General features: G+C 54.8%; 2 protein-coding genes across 2 annotated transcripts; one reads left to right on the plus strand and one right to left on the minus strand.

Annotated features, from left to right (window-relative positions):
• Positions 1 to 8,784: 8,784 nt before the first annotated feature.
• Positions 8,785 to 11,888, minus strand: LOC112898598 (serine/threonine-protein kinase PEPKR2-like). Its single transcript, XM_025966950.1, has 3 exons — positions 10,960 to 11,888; positions 9,363 to 9,659; positions 8,785 to 9,272 (listed from the first exon to the last, which is right to left on the minus strand). Exons 1-3 carry the CDS (start codon positions 11,693 to 11,695, stop codon positions 8,977 to 8,979), a joined length of 1,329 nt encoding a protein of 442 aa, XP_025822735.1. The 5' UTR covers positions 11,696 to 11,888; the 3' UTR covers positions 8,785 to 8,976.
• A 3,910-nt stretch (positions 11,889 to 15,798) lies between these two features.
• Positions 15,799 to 20,387, plus strand: LOC112896453 (protein DETOXIFICATION 27-like). The gene is made up of 9 exons (XM_025964422.1): positions 15,799 to 16,174; positions 18,098 to 18,639; positions 18,743 to 18,829; positions 18,935 to 18,991; positions 19,093 to 19,331; positions 19,435 to 19,553; positions 19,747 to 19,833; positions 19,946 to 20,074; positions 20,171 to 20,387. Exons 1-8 carry the CDS (start codon positions 15,905 to 15,907, stop codon positions 19,991 to 19,993), a joined length of 1,449 nt encoding a protein of 482 aa, XP_025820207.1. The 5' UTR covers positions 15,799 to 15,904; the 3' UTR covers positions 19,994 to 20,074; positions 20,171 to 20,387.
• The last annotated feature ends 52 nt before the right edge of the window (positions 20,388 to 20,439 follow it).

Consider the following 20,439-nt stretch of genomic DNA (forward strand, 5'->3'; position numbering starts at 1 on the left):
ACTTGCCGCCCCCCTGGTGCCGCGTGTCTGCATAAGCGCCGCCATCAAGCCACGCCTCGCGCCGGTGATCTGCTACCTCACGAGCCCCAGCACCACCGCTTTGCTGTCCCGGCCTTTTCTTTGCTGTCCTGACAAGAATGAGGCGCTGGCGTCAGTTTTTGGTCTGCTCGGTGGTGGCGGCGGGGAGGACGGGCATGGTCGGGAGGAAGGATGTCATCTGCTTGGTTCTTGGTCGTGGATGGACCGGTGGCGGCTCCCTCTCGCGAATCCAGCCGCGGAGAGGCCAGATCCGACGGGGAGGCTCCACGCTCGGGCGCTTGGAGGCGACGGAGGAGGCGGCGACGTGAGGAGCTTGAGCGGAGGCAAGAGGTGCAGAGGAAGGGATGCGTGCGCGGAGGAAAAACAGAAAACGGCCGAGTAAGGGTGCCTCCTAGGGATCCGTGTGAGTAGGGCTGGGAGGGGGGATTTTGGTGCCTCTCTACTCTAGGGACCCTACTGAAGTTGGTTTTTTAACGCTCGGCTCCTACTTTTTAAGTAGGGCTTGTGTAGGGGCTTTGCTGTCGCTCCAGCTAGTGAATTTTGTGCTACAACTGGCAGATCGGTTTATTTGGGATCTCAATATCATTCCTGGATTTCTAACAGTTTTGCACCGCACTACGTCATCAGATATCATAATTAGTGACGGCTCTAAAAGCACATCGGTGCGTGACGGTAAATTTTGGCGTAAGTAATATCGACCGCTTTAACGATGCATAAATCACCGCCACTAATGAGCTAATTACCGGCCTCTCCAAAAATACGGATTTACACAAATGCAGATGAGGAGGAGCTTGCCTCCACGGTTGGGGTGGATGCGCTTGCAAGTGGTACCTGGAGGTCGAGCAGTCGGGGAATGAATTGAAGGACGTGATGGTAGATCAGAGAGTGTTTACTTCCGATCCTTTAAGCTACGGAGAAGGGTAAAAATTGTAAATTCTGCCTTACAGGTAACAATGGCGCCCGTGAAAGAGAACATGTGATCTTTGCTCGATAGAAAGCCGACAGCATCCGAAGTGCAAATTTTAACTGACATCGAGTACTAATTGTCCTACGCTTATTAGCAACGAGTGCGGCAGATTTCTGCATCCCGATGATCCGGTGATGTGTCCTCCGTGAACGAACTCGGTCATCTCACGCGTCCAGAAATATTAAGGCCCGTCCGGTCATGCCCACGGCCGCCGCGGTAACTCCCCTTCGTCGATTCGCGCGTGATGAGAGGGCCCAGGAGCACGAGAGGCCACAGCTAGCCCACTGTAGGAGCGGCTCCGCTCGTGTACCCCGGCCGGCACGATCGCGTACGTGCGTGCTCGCTTCCGATCCTCGGCGCGGCGAGCGAATGGTCTGCTCGATCCTGTGCGTGGCGCCATCACGGGACGGTCGATCGCCGGCCTGGCGCTGTTCGATCGCTTGCTACGGTTACGACGTTACGTAGTTCACTCGACGAGCGAGGCCCGGCCCATCCTTTGATCCTCTCCGCGTGGCCACGACAAGGCCGCTCGGCGCAGGGGTCTGCACTTGTCGTGTACCATCTGTGGCCTTGATGAGTGAACGCTGCTCCTACGTCCAGTACGCTACAAGTGTTAGCTTATCAATTCATCGTCAACCAGCACACAAGTACTGCCGGTTGGTACACTGCAGTACGTTCCTTCCCTTTCAAAGAGGCACTAAGTGCATACAATGATACTCCCCCAGTTAAGCTAGGCCAAATGAGGCGCATTCCCCATTCGGAAAAGTATCCCGAAAAATGGTCGGAACGCCCATTTGGAAGCCACAAAAACACCTAGCTAGAATACCTTGGGACTTCAGAATCTTCCTAGGTGGAACCAATTATTGGTTCCAAGGTTTTCTCTCTCTCTAAATTACCCACTCTTGTCACTAAAAAAGAGAGCCAAGTAATCCATAATACTTGCTTCTTAATTAACCATTTTGCCATTAAGCAAGTGATGTTTCTATGAAGAAACGTCTCATCACTAGCACATGGAACAACATACTTTAATGGATTACTACGTACTGGTTATTAGTGGAGGAGGATGAGTAAATATTAGTGGCGGAGTGTGACCACAAATGTCTAATTTGTGGTGACCCAAATCTGGCGTGGAGATGGGAGCCCAAGCTCTGCATAAACGCCAAAGAAAAGGACGCGAGGGACGCAGACGATACGGCTGATGATCTGATGCACACGACTCCGTCCGCAGCGTTGCTTCCGCGCACATGCTGCCCCTGAGCGCCACCACCATGTCGCCGGCCGGCAAAGATCGCGCCGCATGATTGCGGGGAGACCTCATGACCTCTCCGTCCATCTTGCTCACGCCTCGTTGCCCCCCAGCGCGCGTCGCGATCCACTCGAGTGTGCGTGCGACGGCCTGGGGGTGGGGCACTGCTCGTGGCGAGGTGCGCGCGCGCTAGCTTGCTTGTGTGTGCGTGCCTCGCCTGCAGGGATGCGTCCAAGCTCGCCGAAAAGACGGATCGATCGAAGGCTTTGCCGAGCCTTGGGACTTGGAACCCCGCGGAGGTGCTGAGGACGACAAGAACATGCAAAGCGTCTAGCCCTAGCACGGCCTCCAGGCGGCAGACGGTTACCACTCCCCTGATGCGTGATGCTTGCCCTAATATGTGCGGTAACCTGGCCGCGCGTATGATGCCACTCGCAGGACCGTCCGAGCCAGAGGGGGCAACCCCATGCAATGGCCTGTAGACACGCACAGCTCTGGAGCTCCCTGCGACCCTGCCTACAAATATTCCCAGCGCGGATTGCGTACGCTGCCGCGGCATGGGACGGTGGCAGGCGGCCGCGCCCGGGGACGGGGACCACCGGATCTCGGCCGGATCGAGGGCGGAGAGCGTGCCGGAGTTAAACCCCGGCGCGGACGGTTGTGCCTGCTCTCCCTGCGTGCGCGCTTCGTTGGCAACGTCTGCTGGCGCTGCTGCCTGCGTGCATGCCGCGGCAGCGGCAACAGCGCCCCGGGCGCCGTCAGCCGCTCACGTGGTCCGTCTCCGTCCGCCTGCGGGGATCGGCGGGGAGCCGGGTCATGGCCATACCGCCTGGGCAGGCTTCAGGGTCCTTGATGCTGGCTGCTGCGATGGCGACCGAGAGTTACGCCTACTACTGCTTGCTATCTACGGAGTACAGGCCTGCAGCTCCCACCCTCCAGCGATCGATCGATCGATCGATCGTGTGGGATGGCCGATGAGCTCGCCATCGTGCGCGTGGTGGTGTGGCTTGCGTGGAACGGGACAGGTGGCCTATCCTACGTGGACGCGCGCCCTTGTGAGGCTATCTCCAACGATATCCCCTAAATCTCATCCTCTATATCCATTCTCCATATCAACTTCATTCTCTATACCAAATCGAGCTCCAACGATATCCTCTATTTGCATCCTCCATACCCCACATTCTTATTTTTCTTTACTTTCTTCCAACGGCCGTTTCCACCGCCCCGCACGCCTCCGCCCGCGCCGCCGACCGCGCCGCCCCTCCCGCGCCGCCCCTCCCGCCGCGCGCCCCTACCCCGCCGCCCGGCCGCGCTCCTGCTCCGCCCGGCCGCGCTCCTCCGCGCCCCCCCCTCCTCCTCCGCCCCCTCCTCCTCCGCCCCCCCCTCCTCCTCCGCGCCGCCGCTCCTCCTCCGGCCCGCCGCCGCTCCGCCCCTCCGCCGCCCCTCCCGCGCGCCGCCCCGCCGCCCCTGCTCCGCCCCTCCGCCGCCCGCGCCCCTCCGCCCCTGCTCCTCCTCCGCGCCTCCGCCGCCCCTGCCGCGCGCCGCCCCGCCGCCCCTTCCTCCGGCCCTCCGCCGCCCCTTCCTCCGCCCCGCCGCCCCTGCCACACGCCGCCCTCCGCTCCTCCGGCCCGCCGCGCGCGCGCCCCGCCGCGCCCTCCGCTCCTCCGGCCTGCGCGCCACACGCCGCCCTCCGCTCCTCCGGCCCGCCGCGCCCGCGCCCCGCCGCGCCCTCCGCTCCTCCGCCCCTCCGTCGCCCCTTCCTCCGCCGCCCCTTCCTCCGCCCCCCGCCGCGCCCTCCGCCCCGCGCTCCTGCTCCGCCCCGCAGCGCCGGCCGCCCCTTCCTCCGTCCCTCCCGCCCCGCAGCGCCGCCGCCCCGTGCGCCGTCCCGCCGCCCCGCGCGCGGGAGCCGCCTCGAGCGCGAACAGGGCGGGCAGGAGCGATGGAGGACGCCGCTTGCCGCTCCCTCTGTGCGGGACGCATGCCGCTTCCTCCATTTTACCGGACGCTTTGGAGTACACCGATGGAGCGCTATCGGGCTACAGTATCCTCCGCGCATACGGAACGGAACGGTTTACAGCGCGTCGCTGGAGATAGCCTCAGCTGTCACTCTTTCGGGCACCAGCTAGGAGCTAGGCCCTCCCCATCCCCAGCCCTGTCAGTGGGCTCAGGGAACATGCACAGCCCTGGAATAGACCTCCTGGCAGCGCCAGCCAGCCAGCCAGCCAGCGGGACCGGAGAGGCGACCGACCCGTCGGACCACACTGCCACAACGCATGCATGCATGCATCTGGCCACATGCCGCGGGTCAGACCAGACCAGCCGAGGCCACCCCAGCAGGCCCGGCCGGCTTGCCCGTGCTGCGCTGACACGGGCACAAGCATGGCACCACCGTCCATATTCCTATCTCGGCCCCTCCGGCCAGTCGTACCACGGCCGTGACGCAGCAGCCGGCCGGCCGCCCCCAGCACGGGCTACAGCGTCGGCGCCATGGTTCCGCCGCCTGCATGCATGCCTCGCAGGCAGTTCGACCGATCGCCGCAGCGCCCGGAGGGGGGGGGCGGGGGCACGCAGCTAGCCGGCAGCCCAGCGCTGTGCGCGGTCGCAGCTCGCGTCATCCCACCCAGGCGGCAGCCACGCACCGATCCAATAGGCGAATGAATCGCGCGGGGGCCCGCCGGCTGCGCATCGCATGCGCCGCCGCACACGGGAACCTCGGCGGCGGACCGCGTGGCGACTAGTGATGATGGGAGAGGACCGGACGGCGGCCGAGCGTACTGGTATAGTGGCATGGCATGGGTGCACGGCGGTGGCTACAGTCTCACGATATTGCCTATGGGCTGCATGGCAAGTGACACTAAAAACGGTCCGACGTGATGGATATAATGCCAGTGTTAGCATGGCAACGGCCGTAGTGGGGTGCGTGGGCCGAAATCCTGACCCGTAGTGCTAGCACGGGCGCAACACGATTAATAGGCTGCACGATTCGATCCGTTATAAACCACTCATATAAATATTCTTAAACCTTAATCCACGTCACTCCTGCCTCCAATCAGCAGCCGCCCTTCTCCTCCCCTCGATCTCTATCCTTCTCTCGCACGCGAGTCTGAGCTCTGAGCGTGCGGCCATCGACGTCCTCGCCTCCCCAAACCCCAGCCACCAACGGCTCCCCCCTCGCTTGAGCTCAGACAGCCTCCCCTACACCTGATCATCTCCGCCACCGGCTCACTCAGCCTCCTGCATCCATGCCGCCGCCGCCGTCTTCCCCCTTGCCTGAGCTCCAATAACCTCCGCCACCGGCTCACTCAGCCTCCTACATCCATGCCGCCGCCGCCGTCTTCCCCCTTGCCTGAGCTCCAATAACCTCCCCGTGCCTAACCGTCGCCGCCGCCGCTTCGCCCATCCTCTGCACATCCATACCGCCACTGCCACCACGTCACCCGGCCTCCGTACATCGCCGGCGTCGGGCTTGGGCCGGCACGGAAACGCCGGGCCGCCGTGCCCACCGTGCCGGCACGGTACGCGTAGTGCCGTGCCTGCCCCGCGGCGGCAGCACGGCCGGCCGTGCTGCCCATCTGGCTCCTCGTCTCGCCGCCTGTTGTACTGGTGGCCGTGCCGCCTGTGCCAGCCTTTGCCGTGGCGTCCAGCCTGGCTCCCGGCCACAGGAGAGAGAGAGAGCGCGAGCGAGAGAGAGAGGTGGTCTGGACAGCGACGACACGAGGAAATGGCCCGGGGAAGCCGCGCTCTGGCTCGGCCGTGAGCGATCTCTGTTTCTATTCCGTCGCAGGCTTTTGCGTGCCCGTGGCTTTTCAATTGTCGCCTCCCAACTTCCATCTGTCCCGTTTACTGCTACTGTACTTCGGCGACGCTCTGGGCTTTGGCCAAGTACAGTAACAGTTCTTTTTACGGACGTGTAATAAGTCTAATACAAGAAGTTGAACGATATTTCTCCGTATATATGTACGACGTCTAATAAGTACAAGAAGGAGAATAATTCACATGTACTAGCACTTCTAATTTTGGGGTGCTACATTGCATGAGAGGGGAATGAAACAGCTGAGCATCTATTACCATAATCAGATGCTCAGCTGCTTCATTAATTTCTTCCCTCGTGATAGGAATCAAGAACTCTGACGGTTTCGCTAGTTTATAATCGCATGCAAAGGAAGAATAACGCAAGCTGCTAAAAGTCTTCTTTGCAAACTTTGCGGTGGAGATTGGAGAGCGTGAGGAAAAATTCTGCATTTGGGGATGAACTATTCGCCTGAATTCATGTAATTTTCTACTCCTACTCCATTACCAGTCAGAATCATGGATTCATGGCCGCGCCATGGCAAGCTACAACGGCATTATGCGAAATGCCTTGCAGCATAGTGGCTATAAGAGTCTCGGCTGCACTTTAGATCATAGCTTAGATCCTAGGTTCAACTTCCAGTGAGGATTTAACGGTGTTAATTTATTATTTGAGTGGAAGGTGATGTTCCTATCGACAACGAAATGTCTATGGTAATTTTATCAATCTCGAGGATTCGCTGGTTTAGTTTTTTAAGATGTTTTGCATACGTGTATTTATAAAAATGAGCGTGCATGCATTGTGAGTATCCAGGTAGTTGTAGTTTTTTTTTAAAAAAAAGCTGCAACGGCATCCATTGATCGGTCGATGCTTTCCAAAAAAATTCATTGCGGTAATTTCAAAATGAGAAGCGCGACCTTGCTGTGTTGTATTGTAGTGTACAGACCAATAGTTTTGTATCATTACCCGTGCAGCAACAGTAAAGTACGCAGCAGATTTGGGCGCCCCCACCGACGCTACCTCCTCCTCCGCCGAGCCGGGCAGGCCGCAGGCAGCGGATGGCTGGCGCCAAGGCGAGGCCGGGCAGGCGGCAGGACATATTCCATTCGACCGTTGTCTCTAGTCTCCCCTCATCATTGCCGTGATTCCCTCCCGAGCTCGCTTTTCCCTTTCCTCCCTCCTCCGGAGCGGCGCAGCGAGGCCTGGCAGTAGTAAACGCCATCCTCGTGCTCGTGCTCCCCCACGGCGGCAGGCCGGCAGCCGGCAGCGTCGGGATGCTCCTCCGTCCTCCAGCAGTCAGCGTCCCAGCGAGCCATGTCCATGTGGCCGCCGCCTATGCGAGCTAGCGGCCGGCCGTGCGTGGACCGCGGGAGACCGGCTCGACGACCAGTGAACAGCGGGGCGTACGTGCGCGAGGCGCGGCGCGGCACGGCAGCTAGCTGCACGCAGCCGCAGGGACTGAAGGGGAAGCAAGGAGAATGCTGATGAGCTAGGAAGGTAGGCTGTGGCCACGCCTGGGGTAGTAGGGTGGGGATGCGCCGAGGCATGCAAGCTGCAGGATCGCAGTGTGCATGGGGAGGAGGGAGGGCGACATGTCCATGTCCCGTCGGGGGCTTCCGCCTTCGTGGGGCTGATGATTACCCGGTACCCGCGGCTCGCTAGCCCGCATGCACACGCCTTGGCCGGCTCGGCGCACTCGTCACCTGCCACCCCATCCCCACCCAGCACCCAGCGCAGGTGCGTGTTCCTCTCATCCCCGAACGGGCCGGCCCGTGCCTCCGCTCCGGCAACCATGCCCTCGCAAAAAGGAACCGGCCGGCTAGGCGCCAACGAGAGGGCCGGCACGAGCGAGCAGCTAGCTAGTGCGCGACATGGCATGCTCGGCCGGCCGCGCCCACCCCCCCCCCCCCCCCCCCCCCTCGCGGACTCGCGGCGTTTCTCTGCCGGCCGGGTAGGCCAGAAGCTACACCGTGGAAATGTTCCAGGCGGGAGCAAACATGTTAGCCCTAGTAAAACCGTACGGAACCTCGCTGTCTCGCCACATCACGCGCGCCCTTTTCCCCGCCGCCCATCATGCCGGCTGGCCGGTGATGGATTGGCCGGGGGACGGGAGGGACGGGCCCGATCGATTGCGCCGGTGAAAACACGCGGCCTGACCAAGACAACACGAGAGGGGAGCGGCGCTTTCCGTCCGGTCTAATCCAATCCGACATCCAATCCATCGGTTCCAAAAAGCGAGCAGAGCAGTACGGCGCCTCGCCGCGCAGCTTGGCTTTGCCTTTGGCCCTCTTTCCCCACGATCAAATCGGACCAGAAACCCTAGCGAAAGAAAGCGAAGCACATTGATCCGACGCCGGTGGCAGGTAGGGGGAGAACGGCCGGGCTGGTGGCCCGGGTCTCATACTCATTGCGCGCGGCCTGCTGCACTTTGCTTTTTTCTTCCTGAGCAGAAGCACAAACCACAGCCCAGCCCATCTATATAGGTTGTACGCAAAAACGGCCCGGCCCACCTTCCCTTCCATTTCACTCGCTGGCAGCCGGCCCGCCGCTGAGCAACCAATCAATCTTGCCGCAGACGAAAAAGGCCCAAGCGCGCTGCAGACCCGGCGGGCTCTCTTGCTTTCGGAAACTCATTCAGATGTACGTCCACAAATGGAAACGACCGTCAGCCAACAAAAAAACAGTATTCGTTGCCCTAATAAAAGGCACCGCAGTATGATAGAACAATGCTCGCACAAGAAATGCAACTAAATCGGATCAATTATCGCGCCATCGAGGCAGAGATGACACCAGTTGCTATATTTACAGAGCTAGAAATTACATCAATTGCAAAGGATCAATCACGGTGAACAATTTTACATCTACTGTATCAGAGGCTGTATGTGCATTGGGGGCTAGGTAGGGTCATGTCAGAATGACGCGCACGGATTCTATTCAGGTTTGAAGAGCGTTCCGGCTCGGTGGGAGCGGCACGGGGGCTGGGCTGCAGAGCCGGCTCCTCTTGGGCTCCGATATCCTTACCTGTGTTATTGCTGTCGTCAGCGCGTCAACTATACCGCATTCATCCTGCTCTTCAGAGTTGTCACTTGAGGATTCTGAAGATGAAGACTCGCAGCAAGACCAAACTCTTTCACGGTCAATCATGGCCGTTGCAGCCTTATTAGCGCTCCAGAGGTTTGAAAATTCTGCCTTCAATGGGTATTTGTCGTAGAATAATATCCAGGGGTGCCCTGTGTTTAAAGGCATGGGAAAACCAGGATCAGGACAGCATCACAAGGAGCAAGAGATGCAAGGAACAAAGAGATGGTGTTTCAACTTACGGAGAACATCAGCAGCAGCTAACCGTGAAGAGGCATCTCGATTAAGCATTTTGCTGATGAGGTCACGGGCGAGAAGTGATACGGATGCCCACTGCTCGCTGTGAAAATCAAGCTCGACTGTCTTTATAGCTTCAAAGATAGCTTCGACAGAGTTGCCTTGAAATGGAAGAGTGCCCACCAGCAGCACATGCAGAACCACCCCTGCCGCCCATATATCTACTTCTTGCGAGTAATGTCCTAGTAGAACCTCAGGTGCCATGTATGCAGGGCTCCCAGCAACACCAGTCAATTTCTGACCTGCTCACAGTTGAGAAACATATTATTAGAACCCAACCTGCCTTCAGATAAGTTAAAGAGTGCCATCTAATTTCTGACCAAGGTACCATTTATTCTTTTTCAGTCAGGGAACATCAGTTTTGTGAGAATGCTAAAAGCTTGCATATATTAAAAAAAGATAAAAATAGGCATCAACATGACAGATAAGGCATATCACTCCTAGCATACAAAAAGTACACAATTCCAACTGGCAGATTTACTAATGTACAACGTAAGTCAAAAGGTCAATTTTGTGCTGGATTGTCTCTCAGCCAAATCTGTGCCACCATACCTTTATCAGAATGTTTTAGAAACAGAAATGATTATTACCAGATACCATATAACAGACTTATGTTGCGACTTTCGACATAATAGAAGTAAGAATAATGATACGAATAAACTTGAAGTGCATTGCAAGCAATGGAAAGGACACAATAGTGTTAGTCTGGTCACATACACAAGGAAAATGCTCTTATTTGACAATAAAATATTAGACATTTCTAGCTTTAAAATGATCATTGGTCCATAGAGGCTGCTATATGTAGCTCATGCAAATGCCTTAAAACTTCTCAAAACCACATGACAGATTTTGCAGTAAACATGACCTGACTACCTGACCATCACGTTGTCATTCTATTGAAGCTGTGAACACACACATCCACACTCCATGGGAATAACAATTAGCTTCAGATGACAACAACTCGACTGCGACTACAAATAGCACCTTCGACTCTTGACAGACCTAAGAAAACAAAATGACACAGTCAATGAACACCAGATACCAAGTCGTGATAGAAAACACAGCTTGCACATTTCGAATCCAATAAAATGTTTTAACATGCTAGAGATTGGATTACAAAAGGGTTTTCCGCGAAGCCAGAACCCTGCAATAAACCTAGTCGTACGTATGGGCAATCCAAATAAATCCTTCTTCCCAAATGCAATTTTTCCAACATAATGACAGTACTTATGATTAGAACACCTTAAGAACTTGATGTGATGAAATTTTCACCGCTCAATGCATTATGCCTCCCATCGATTATAACTACAACTCTCTTCTCTCTAAAGCACAATGCACTAAAACCAAAAGGTGCAAATTCTATTTGAATGCTCATATTACTCTACAGCAATTCTCGTTGATCATCAGAACAGCATTTTGATATGACAGTATTTTAAAGGAACTACATTGTCAGAACAGAAACATATCAAGTAGTCACCTCACATAGATGATGCATGTTAACCTTCACATCAAACTTAGGTGGCAATCTTTGTAGGCACTTACCATCTGCGACTCGCACCGCCAGTCCAAAATCTGCGAGTTTCAACCTCCCTGCCTTGGTGAGCAGAACATTATCCGGTTTAATATCCCTGTGCACGACACCCATCTCGTGGCAGTACTTGAGCACGGCCATGAGCTCCCTGATCACACTGGCGGCGCGGCGCTCGGAGAGCCTCCCCTCCCTGGCCACCTCGTCGAGGAGGCGGCCGCCGCGGCAGAGCTCCATGACGAGGTAGAAGGCGTCGGCGTCCTCGAAGACGGCCGTGAGCGTGACGACGCCCGGGTGGCCGGAGAGGTGCTGCATGATCTCCACCTCGCGGTGCGCCGTGTCCCCGGCGTTCTTGGGCAGCGCCTTGCACGCGAACTCCTTCTCGCCCCGGGGGGCCCCGGCCTTGGCGCGGCAGACGCGGACGGACCCGAACTTGCCGTGCCCGATCTCCTCGCCGAGGTCGTACTCGCTCTCCAGCCGCTTCCGCCGCCCGATCCGCGTGGCGGAGTCGATGCAGCCCACCTTCCGCTTGAGCCCGCGGCCCGGGAGGAACCCCGCCGACGCCGACGCGCCGCTCGCCGCGGGGGCCGTCATCACCACGGCGGGGGGCCCTCCGCGGGCGTCGGCGCGGGGGGACCGCTGCGGGTCGGACCCGCGGCAGGCGCGCTTGCGGGAGGCCAAATCTTGGAGGGACCTGGCGGCGGAGCACGCCGGGGGCGCGCCCTTGCGCTTCCGCTGCGCCTGCTCCATGGCGCGCGTGCGGGCGGGGGGGATCGGACTTCGGAGGCTGCCTACTCCTAGCTCGCGTTCCAGCGCCGCCTGCGGCTCCCGAGCATCGCGCGTCGGCGGCTCGGCGGGTGGGGGGCGCGGAGAGATGTGGCGTCGAGATGACGCAAAGGACGAGGCTTTTGTGGGGAGGAGCCGGAGTGGGGGGAGTGGGGGGCGTGTGGTTTGGTGGTGTAGGGGCGCAAGCGCAACCGACGCGGGTCGGCGGCGTGTCGTGTCGTGTCGCGCGGCGAAGCTACGCGAGGTTTCTCGTGCGGTTTTGCGGTCCTGGGCCGCGCAACGGCCACGGCCCAGGAGAAAGAAAGAGACCTCTGCAACTTTATAATTTGGCTATTTCCAGTAATGAAATGAAGGTATTTCCCGTGGTGGGAAAAAAGGGCCCTTTCGTGTCAAGCTTCCTCGTGGTTTGCAACCAGGCGCCGTTTCGGGCCGTAAAGATATATAGCCCTTGGAGCAACATTTTTGAAAAAAAAAGAAAACAGCGGCAAATTTGCGAGTGCCTTCTTTTACTAGCCCCAATACAGAGTCGTGGGCCCGAATGTATGTGGGCTGAAGTTTAAATGGGCCGTGCGTTTTGTGCGACCACCAGTTCTAGGCTGCGGCGGACCGGACATGGAAGTTTTGAACAGTTCGTCGCAAAGTGCCAAAGCCTGTAAGATACTATTGCTCTCCCAAGAAGAAGGGAATTGGAAATTTTGAAGCCGGTGTATTTCTTTGGCACTCAAATTCCCGCCGGCCAAGCACGGTAGCCACACGGAAATTGGCACCGGAATCCTTGAGAGCCGTCGCAATACTTCTCGAGCGGCGTGACGCGCCACTCAAAATCCGCTCCTGAGCCGCTGCGCGCAGCAATTTTCCCGTGGACGGCGGCGGACCCAGGGGCGGAGCTACAGGGTGGTCCTTGTGGGCCAAGGACCACCCTGAGTTTTGGCCCAGAAGCCCAGTATCAATTCTCTGCAAAGGCCGAATTGCCGAAGCCCAACTGATGAAGCGCTGATCGGTTTCATGTAGATGATACTACTTCTTCATCACTTAAGGAAGCAATTCAGTCATTACTAGTTAATAATGGTTTGACTATGACTCAAATCCGTGGGCAAGGCTATGATGGGGCTAGTAACATGAAAGGAGAGATTAAAGGTTTGAAAATATTGATCATGAAAGAATCACCCTCTGCTTATTATGTTCACTGTTTTGCACATCAACTCCAATTGGTTCTTGTTGCTGTTGCTAAAGACAATGATGATTGTGTGTGGTTTTTTGATCGAGTATCCCTCTTGCTAAATATTGTTGGCAGTTCTTGTAAGCTTCACCGAATGATTCGAGATCACCAATATGACAATGTCATGAAAGCACTTCAGTGTGGCATACTAGAATCTGGAAGTGGGTTAAATCAAGAGATGGGGCTGCCTAGACCTGGTGAAACCCGATGGGGTTCTCATTATAAAACTGTAGTCAACTTGATTGCTATGTATCCCATAATTCGTGATGTGCTCATAGTTCTAGGACGTGATACTTCTGCAAGGGGTGACTGGCCAAAAATACATAATATGGTTGGAGTGCTTGAGTCATTTGATTTCATTTTCAATGCTCATTTGATGCTTGACATTCTTGGACACACAAATGAATTGTCTGAGTGTTTGCAAAGGAAAGACCAAGATATTCTTAATGCAATATCACTTGTCCATTTGGCAAAGAGTAAAATTCAACAAATGAGGTCTGATGGTTGGGTTTCATTTCTTCAAAGGGTTACAATATTTTGTAACAAATATGGTATTCAAGTTCCCGAAATGGAACATAATTATGTGCCATATGGAAGATCAGCACGTTTTGCTCCAGACCAAACAAATGACGATCATTTTAGAAGGGAAGTTTATATTGGAGTCATAGATAAAATTAGTCAAGAGCTTGATAGTCGATTTGATGAGGTAAATATGGAGTTGCTTACTTGTATGGCTGCTTTGAATCCAGCAGATTCCTTCGCTTCTTTTGATGCAAACAAGGTACATAGACTTGCTGAATTTTACCCTAATGAATTTTCAAGCTCTGACTTGCTAAGACTCGATTTGCAACTTGAAACCTTTATTGATGACATGAGAAAAGATGAGTTGTTCAAAAGCATAAACAATCTTGTTGACCTGTCAGTAAAACTTGTTGAAACAAAGAGAGATAAAGTTTATCATTGGGTCTATTTACTTATCAAGTTAGTATTGCTTCTACCCGTGGCTACCGCAAGTGTTGAAAGAATATTTTCTGCAATGACCTTTATCAAGAATAAGTTGAGAAATAAGATGGGTGATAGCCTTCTGGATCATTGTCTAATGACTTTTATTGAGCGGGATATCTTCTTAAAGTTGAGTGAAGAAGAAATTATCAACACTTTCATGGCTATTAAAAGGTGTAGGCCAAACAAGAAGAAGAAGTGATATTTTTGTTCTTCAACTATTATGGGGTATGTAATATTTTCATTATATGTTAAACAAAGTTATACTCATCTATTATGAAATCTAAGCGTTCTATTTTTCTTAATGTGTTTGTAATTTATATGTGCATGGACATGTTAAATTTGTAGCGGTAAAAAAAAATTTAGACCATGGACCACCCTAGCGAGAAACCCTAGCTCCGCCACTGGGCGGACCCGCTACCGCTAGTGACACTCCGGATGCTTTTGGTTCAGCCGTGATTTGTGAAAAAGCTGCCGTCAGATGTCTGCTGTGAAAAAACTGCTGTGAGATACCTGCTGTGAAAAAGTTAGAAGTCGTTTGGTTAAAACTGTCGTGAGTTGTCGACTGTGGAAAAGGTATATATTATCTTTATGCAATTTGACAGTATACAATATTTTTTTATGACCAAATTTATTTTTCCTTTAAATTTTTATTTATATATATATATGAAAATATTTGGAGTTAACTTTTTTATATTCTTTTCTATTTTTATTTTCCTATATATGAAAATTTTTATTTTCTTATATATAAAAAGAATTGAAGGGTATATATGTGACCAATAGTAGGTATGTTATTCTCACAAATTCAGAAAATTGTAAAAGTAAAGTATAATCTGCTTTCAAATTTATACTGTAAAAAAACAGCGGTAGAAAACGGATTCAGTTTCTACTTTCTATTGAGAAGGCTGAACCAAACAGCCGTCCATCGGCACGTCGCTTGAGAGGCCCCCCAGCCCCCGGACGAGGGCGGCGGAATATTAAATGAGAGCGGGATATTTCCGATTCCAAGCTGGCTGGGAATCGCGGTCGTGTCGGATACACGCGCCGCACGCGATCACCACCGGCAGCTCGTCGTCGCCGTCGCCGTCGCCGTCGCTCTGCGCATCGCGGTCGGGCGAGCCCTTTTGCATTATCACTCCAGCGCCGTGCGTCACCTCTGACGCACGCGTGCGCGACACGGCGGCACGTTCCGACGGGCAGTGCAGAGCGAGCCGGATCGAGCTTGCCCGGGGTCCTCGTCGGAGAAGACGGCCATTGGCATGGTATCGTGTCGCCGGGCGCCGACCGCCGGAGGGTCTCTCGGAGCTCGGACAGCGATCGTTCGCTGGCCGCCGCTGGGAAGCCGGTCGCTGGCTCGCCGGAGAAATCCTCCAGTAGTAGTAGGTGGTCGCTGTAGGGTGCGTCCACGGCTATGGCCATGGGGGGCCGCTACGAGGATGGCGGCGGGGCGCGCGCGCATTCATTCCGAGTCTCTCTCTGTCTAGGAGCGGGGCACACCGGTGTTAATGATGATCGGCGCACAGTGTCACCACTCATCAGTAGGCCGTAGCTCGTTTGGTGCGTTGTCCAGCTCGGCCTGGCCGGAGTCCAAATTGCCCGGGGCACTTCCATGCCACCCGGGGAGAGCTGGCTGGCCGGGCGCTAGCTCCTCAATCTGCTGGCAAGTGGCAACCCCAGCCCCCGCGGCCGCTGACGTTTCTCGTCGTCGCCAACGATGCCGATCGCGTCACCAACACCCATCCCCCCGGAAAAGTCCTGGACCTCGCTTTCTCGCGGAACACATCCCCGGACGGGGGGGTCCACCTCCGACCCTCTCTACACACACACTATATACAGCAGAGCCGGGGAGGACCGGAGCGGCCAGCAGCAGTGTCGCTCGCAGCTGAACCAGCCGCTCGGCCCGCAGGCTCGCGCGTGGTACGTGGCAGGAGGTACGCGTCGCGCGCTGTGCCATGGAGGAGGAGGGGGCGCGGGCGCCGCTGCTGCAGCCGCGCGGCGAGGCGGCCGACACCAAGGCCGGGCGCGCGAGGCGGGCGGCGGCGGAGTGGTGGGTGGAGTCGAAGAAGCTGTGGCGCATCGTGGCGCCGGCCATCTTCCAGCGGATCGCGCTATTCGGGATCAACGTCGTCACGCAGGCCTTCATCGGCCACCTCGGCGACCTCGAGCTCGCCGCCTTCTCCATCGCCGCCACCGTCGTCGCCGGCTTCAACTTCGGATTCCTGGTACGGTGCACCCACCCACACACACACTCATCATTGCCTGCCTGCTCATGCCGTTCTAATCTCACGCACCGCACGCATGCATGGCAGCATGCCGTTCCCCTCTGCTCTACGTTTGTTCCTGGAGGCAGGGGCAGGCAGGTCCCGTGAAGGAGCTTGCTCGTCGCTACCCTTCGCGTGACCTGCGTGCTGCCGCTAAGGCCTGGAAGGAACTAGCTTGTGCTTTGCGCTTGAGAGAGTAGGTACGTAGATCCCAAATCCGCCGAGCAATCTCCATCCAAGTACACAGGAGTGTTCTATCTGCGGCTCAGAAGTCAGAACCGAACGCCCTGATCGAAACCTTCATGCTTAGAAATCTGAAAATGCTCAATCGACTGGCCAGCTTCCGGTTCCGGATGCATTTGGTTTGGAAGTTTGCAGCAAATGACTACTCTGAATATTGCTCAAACTGTACTTCGCAATGTTTAGTCTACCTGCAAACAGGATTACGCCTCATAGAAAAATTCTATAATTGAGCTGACCCCAGGGACCATGTTGTAGCTGGTTAGGATTAATTAGGCCTCATGAATGAACAGCGATGCGATGCGATAGTTGAATTCGATTAGATTTATGGACTGGGATGTCCGGCCTGCTCGTTTATGATTACTTGATTAGAGCAAGCCGCTTTTGATTGGCTGCGGCTGTTGAAAAAAAATACAGGAACACCAACTTGATTATTAAGAGTAGGAGCTTCGCTGCGTGTCGCTGTCGCAGTATCACCCGCCAATCTCTGCTCTGTGTCTCCCGGTACCTTTCACCACTTGTTTCAGAAAGGTCTCGTCCATGGGCTCCTGCTGAGATCGGGTCGCCGGAACCCCATTTTATGTGGACAGTTTGATGTCGAAGGTAGACGACAGCAAGGAGATAGTAACCATTCCGGTTTTGTGAGCCTCTGCTGATCAGGAACTGAATCCAATCTAATACAGATCGCTCGTGAATGGCCAAATAAGAGCCAATCACCAGATGATCCACGCGTGCTGCCATCTCGACCGAGGTCAGGGTTGGGGACTCGTGCTCTAGTTAGATGCGCGCGTTTACGGGGTCAAATGCGTCGATGCGGGGCCGATCGATCGTTGTCGCCGGCAGAAGTTTTTGTTCGTACTCCATGTGCATGCATGGTGTCTTGTCTCCATGTGCCTTGGCCGCTGCCGACGCGGCGACGCCGTTGAGCTGTCTGCTAGTGGACACAGGGACAAATCTAGGGTCACCGGTCACCGCCTACGCGAGCAGCTCGGCTCGCAGACGCCATACAAGTGCAATGTGGTCGCCGGTCACCGTGGCGCCGTCTTCAATCATTCTGCCATTTTTCGTCATGGCTCACGACATGCGTAGGAGTTGTACGGCATCTGGCTACGTAGTCGACAAGTAAAAACATGCGTGAAAGGATCTCCAGACCCTGCTTAGATCACCTCCAAATTCCAACTTTTACACTCTCTCTCCATCACATCAATTTTAGGACACATGCATGGAGCAGTAAATGTATGTAAAAAAAATAACTAATTACACAGTTTAATTGTACATCACGAGACGAATCTTTTGAGCCTAATTAGTCCATGATTAGATAAAATTTGTCAAATACAAACGAAAGTGCTACAGTAGCACTGTTGCAAAAAACTTGAAATCTAAACAAGGCCCTAGTCTAGTAGTAGAGCATCCGGGTTTGAATCCTCGTGGAATAAATTTGCGATTTGTTTTTTAGAAAAATTCGCTCGCCCGCAAAGCCGGAATATTTTTTAGGCCGGGGAAGGTTGCTTCTTCTTGATAAAAACCGAGGGTGTTATTCGGTCTTAACCCCACGGGCCGGTGTATTTTTTTTAACAAGTAGAAAACATGTGCATGATGGCATGATCACGGTAATAATGGTTACACATTAATCTGACGGTGTAGCTGGGCATGGCGAGCGCGCTGGAGACGCTGTGCGGGCAGGCGTTCGGGGCCAAGAAGCACCACATGCTGGGCGTGTACCTGCAGCGCTCCTGGATCGTGCTGCTCATCTTCGCCGCCGCGCTGACGCCGACCTACATCTTCATGGAGGACCTGCTGCTGCTGATCGGGCAGTCGCCGGAGCTGTCGCGCCTGGCGGGGCAGATGAGCGTGTGGCTGCTCCCGCAGCACTTCGCCATGGCGATGCTGCTCCCGCTCACGCGGTTCCTGCAGAGCCAGCTCAAGAACTGGGTCACCGCAGCCACCGCGGGCGCCGCGCTCGCCCTCCACGTCGCCGTCACCTACGTGCTCGTGCAGCACCTCCAGCTCGGGATCGTCGGGGCCGTCGCCGCCGCCGACATGTCGTGGTGGCTCGTCGTGCTGGGGCAGTTCATCTACGTCGTCGGCGGGGGGTGCCCGCTGTCGTGGAAGGGCTTCTCGATGGAGGCGTTCGCCGACTTCTGGGAGTTCATCAAGCTCTCCTCGGCCTCCGGAGTGATGCTCTGGTACTTCCCATCATTTGACAGCTGGGAACATTTTTTGTTGTTGTTTTTGTTCCACACTACTCATGCCATTAACATCATAATGATCAAATTTGCTAACTGGCAGCTTAGAGAACTGGTACTACAGATTGCTGGTGTTGCTGACAGGGTACCTGAAGAACGCTGAAATTGCTGTGGATGCACTTTCCATATGGTAAATGGTGCTGAGCACGCAGAACATGACTACGCCATGCCATTTAAATCCAAATCAGTTTTCTAAATCTAAGCTTAACGCGTATTGTTCTTGATCCAAATGCAGTCAGACGATCAACGGATGGGAGCTGATGATTCCGTTCGGCTTCTTAGCAGCAACAGGGTACGTACACGATCGGTGTATGACCAAGTGAAATTCTGCTGAAATTCCACTCATTTTCTTTCTCAGCACACTAACCGGCAGCGATTTTCCGCTGACGGCAGGGTGCGAGTGGCGAACGAGCTCGGCGCCGGGAGCGGCAAAGGCGCGCGCTTTGCCATCATCGTCTCTATCACGACGTCCGTGGTGATCGCCCTCTTCTTCTGGTGCCTGATCCTCTACTTCAACGACCAGATCGCGCTCCTCTTCACGTCCAGCGAGGTCGTGCTTGCCGCCGTGCACGACCTCTCCGTGCTGCTCGCTTTCACCATCCTCCTCAACAGCGTGCAGCCCGTCCTCTCAGGCAAGCTAAGCTGCCGACGAGCCTGACATGACATGACCTGACCTTTTCCACGCGCGACAAGCTGACACATGTAGGCCGTGCATCTTCACTGTTGCTGTTGCAGGGGTGGCCGTCGGTTCAGGATGGCAAGCGTTGGTCGCCTACGTGAACGTCGGGACCTACTACCTGATCGGAATCCCCTTGGGTATCTTGCTCGGTTGGCCGCTGCATTTCGGAGTCGGGGTAATGCTACAAGCACTGCATAGCTAGATGATTAATTAACAACAGCCTATGCATGGATCAGTAGCATCCATCGCGGCATCAACTTTTTGCACAGCACGGCAAAAATTTGGGCTGTTCTTGATAGTCTACGTGCTTTTGCAAAGTACACGGCAAAAGTTTGGGCTGTTCTTGATAGTCTACGACTGAATTTCAGGGAATCTGGTCGGGGATGATTGGCGGAACCGCCGTCCAAACAATGATCCTGGCCTACCTTACCATCAAGTGTGACTGGGATGAAGAGGTGGGCCTCTATGTTCTTTGCTTCCATAGTTTTTTCCCCTGGTCTTGGAAGTGCATTTCTACCATTTGTGTTCCTTGTAGATCAATTCGTTGCTTGTGTTGTTTCTTTGCAGGCGAGGATAGCCAGTATGAGAATGCAGAAATGGGCCGACTCAAAGTAAAGCTCCTCGATCAGTACCGGTGCAGTTTGTTACCCAGACATAGGGAACCCTGGAGCTCAGCAATCACCAAGATAACTCCCGGTAAAAAAAACAAACAAAGATAAGCAGCTCCCCTGAAAATAAGAGTTGAGTATAATGAGACAATTCTGAAGAAACAATGTTACTATGTTTGTACAGATACAGCTACGAGCTCCAGCGTTCATCAACTACATTTGGCGGCTGGCGACCAGTTTCTGAAAATAGTATATACGGCACCTCCCAAAGAGGACCTCACACATAATTATATTTGTGATCCTTTTGCAGATTTGTAACATGGATTATACTGCACCACTGTTACAGTGTGCAAATACTGTCTGCCATTATTGAGCGAATCTAGCACAGGTCATTCGCCATCTTTCTTTGTCCCTGCAATTCTGGCACAGCATGAATATTGTGGTGTGGTCCTC

Source organism: Panicum hallii, chromosome 6 (genome assembly GCF_002211085.1).
Source record: "Panicum hallii strain FIL2 chromosome 6, PHallii_v3.1, whole genome shotgun sequence".
In the NCBI taxonomy this organism is placed as follows: Eukaryota; Viridiplantae; Streptophyta; class Magnoliopsida; order Poales; family Poaceae; genus Panicum; species Panicum hallii.

Bases quoted from the DNA above. Each gene is read 5' to 3' on its own strand.
- LOC112896453 (XM_025964422.1), top strand. From the start codon at position 15,905: ATGGAGGAGGAGGGGGCGCGGGCGCCGCTGCTGCAGCCGCGCGGCGAG. The intron at 16,175-18,097 runs GTACGGTGCACC...CTGACGGTGTAG, and splicing joins GCTTCAACTTCGGATTCCTG to CTGGGCATGGCGAGCGCGCT. The intron at 18,992-19,092 runs GTACGTACACGA...CGCTGACGGCAG, and splicing joins GGCTTCTTAGCAGCAACAGG to GGTGCGAGTGGCGAACGAGC.
- LOC112898598 (XM_025966950.1), bottom strand. From the start codon at position 11,695: ATGGAGCAGGCGCAGCGGAAGCGCAAGGGCGCGCCCCCGGCGTGCTCC. The intron at 9,660-10,959 runs GTAAGTGCCTAC...AACTGTGAGCAG, and splicing joins GGCGGTGCGAGTCGCAGATG to GTCAGAAATTGACTGGTGTT. The intron at 9,273-9,362 runs GTAAGTTGAAAC...CTTTAAACACAG, and splicing joins AGCTGCTGCTGATGTTCTCC to GGCACCCCTGGATATTATTC.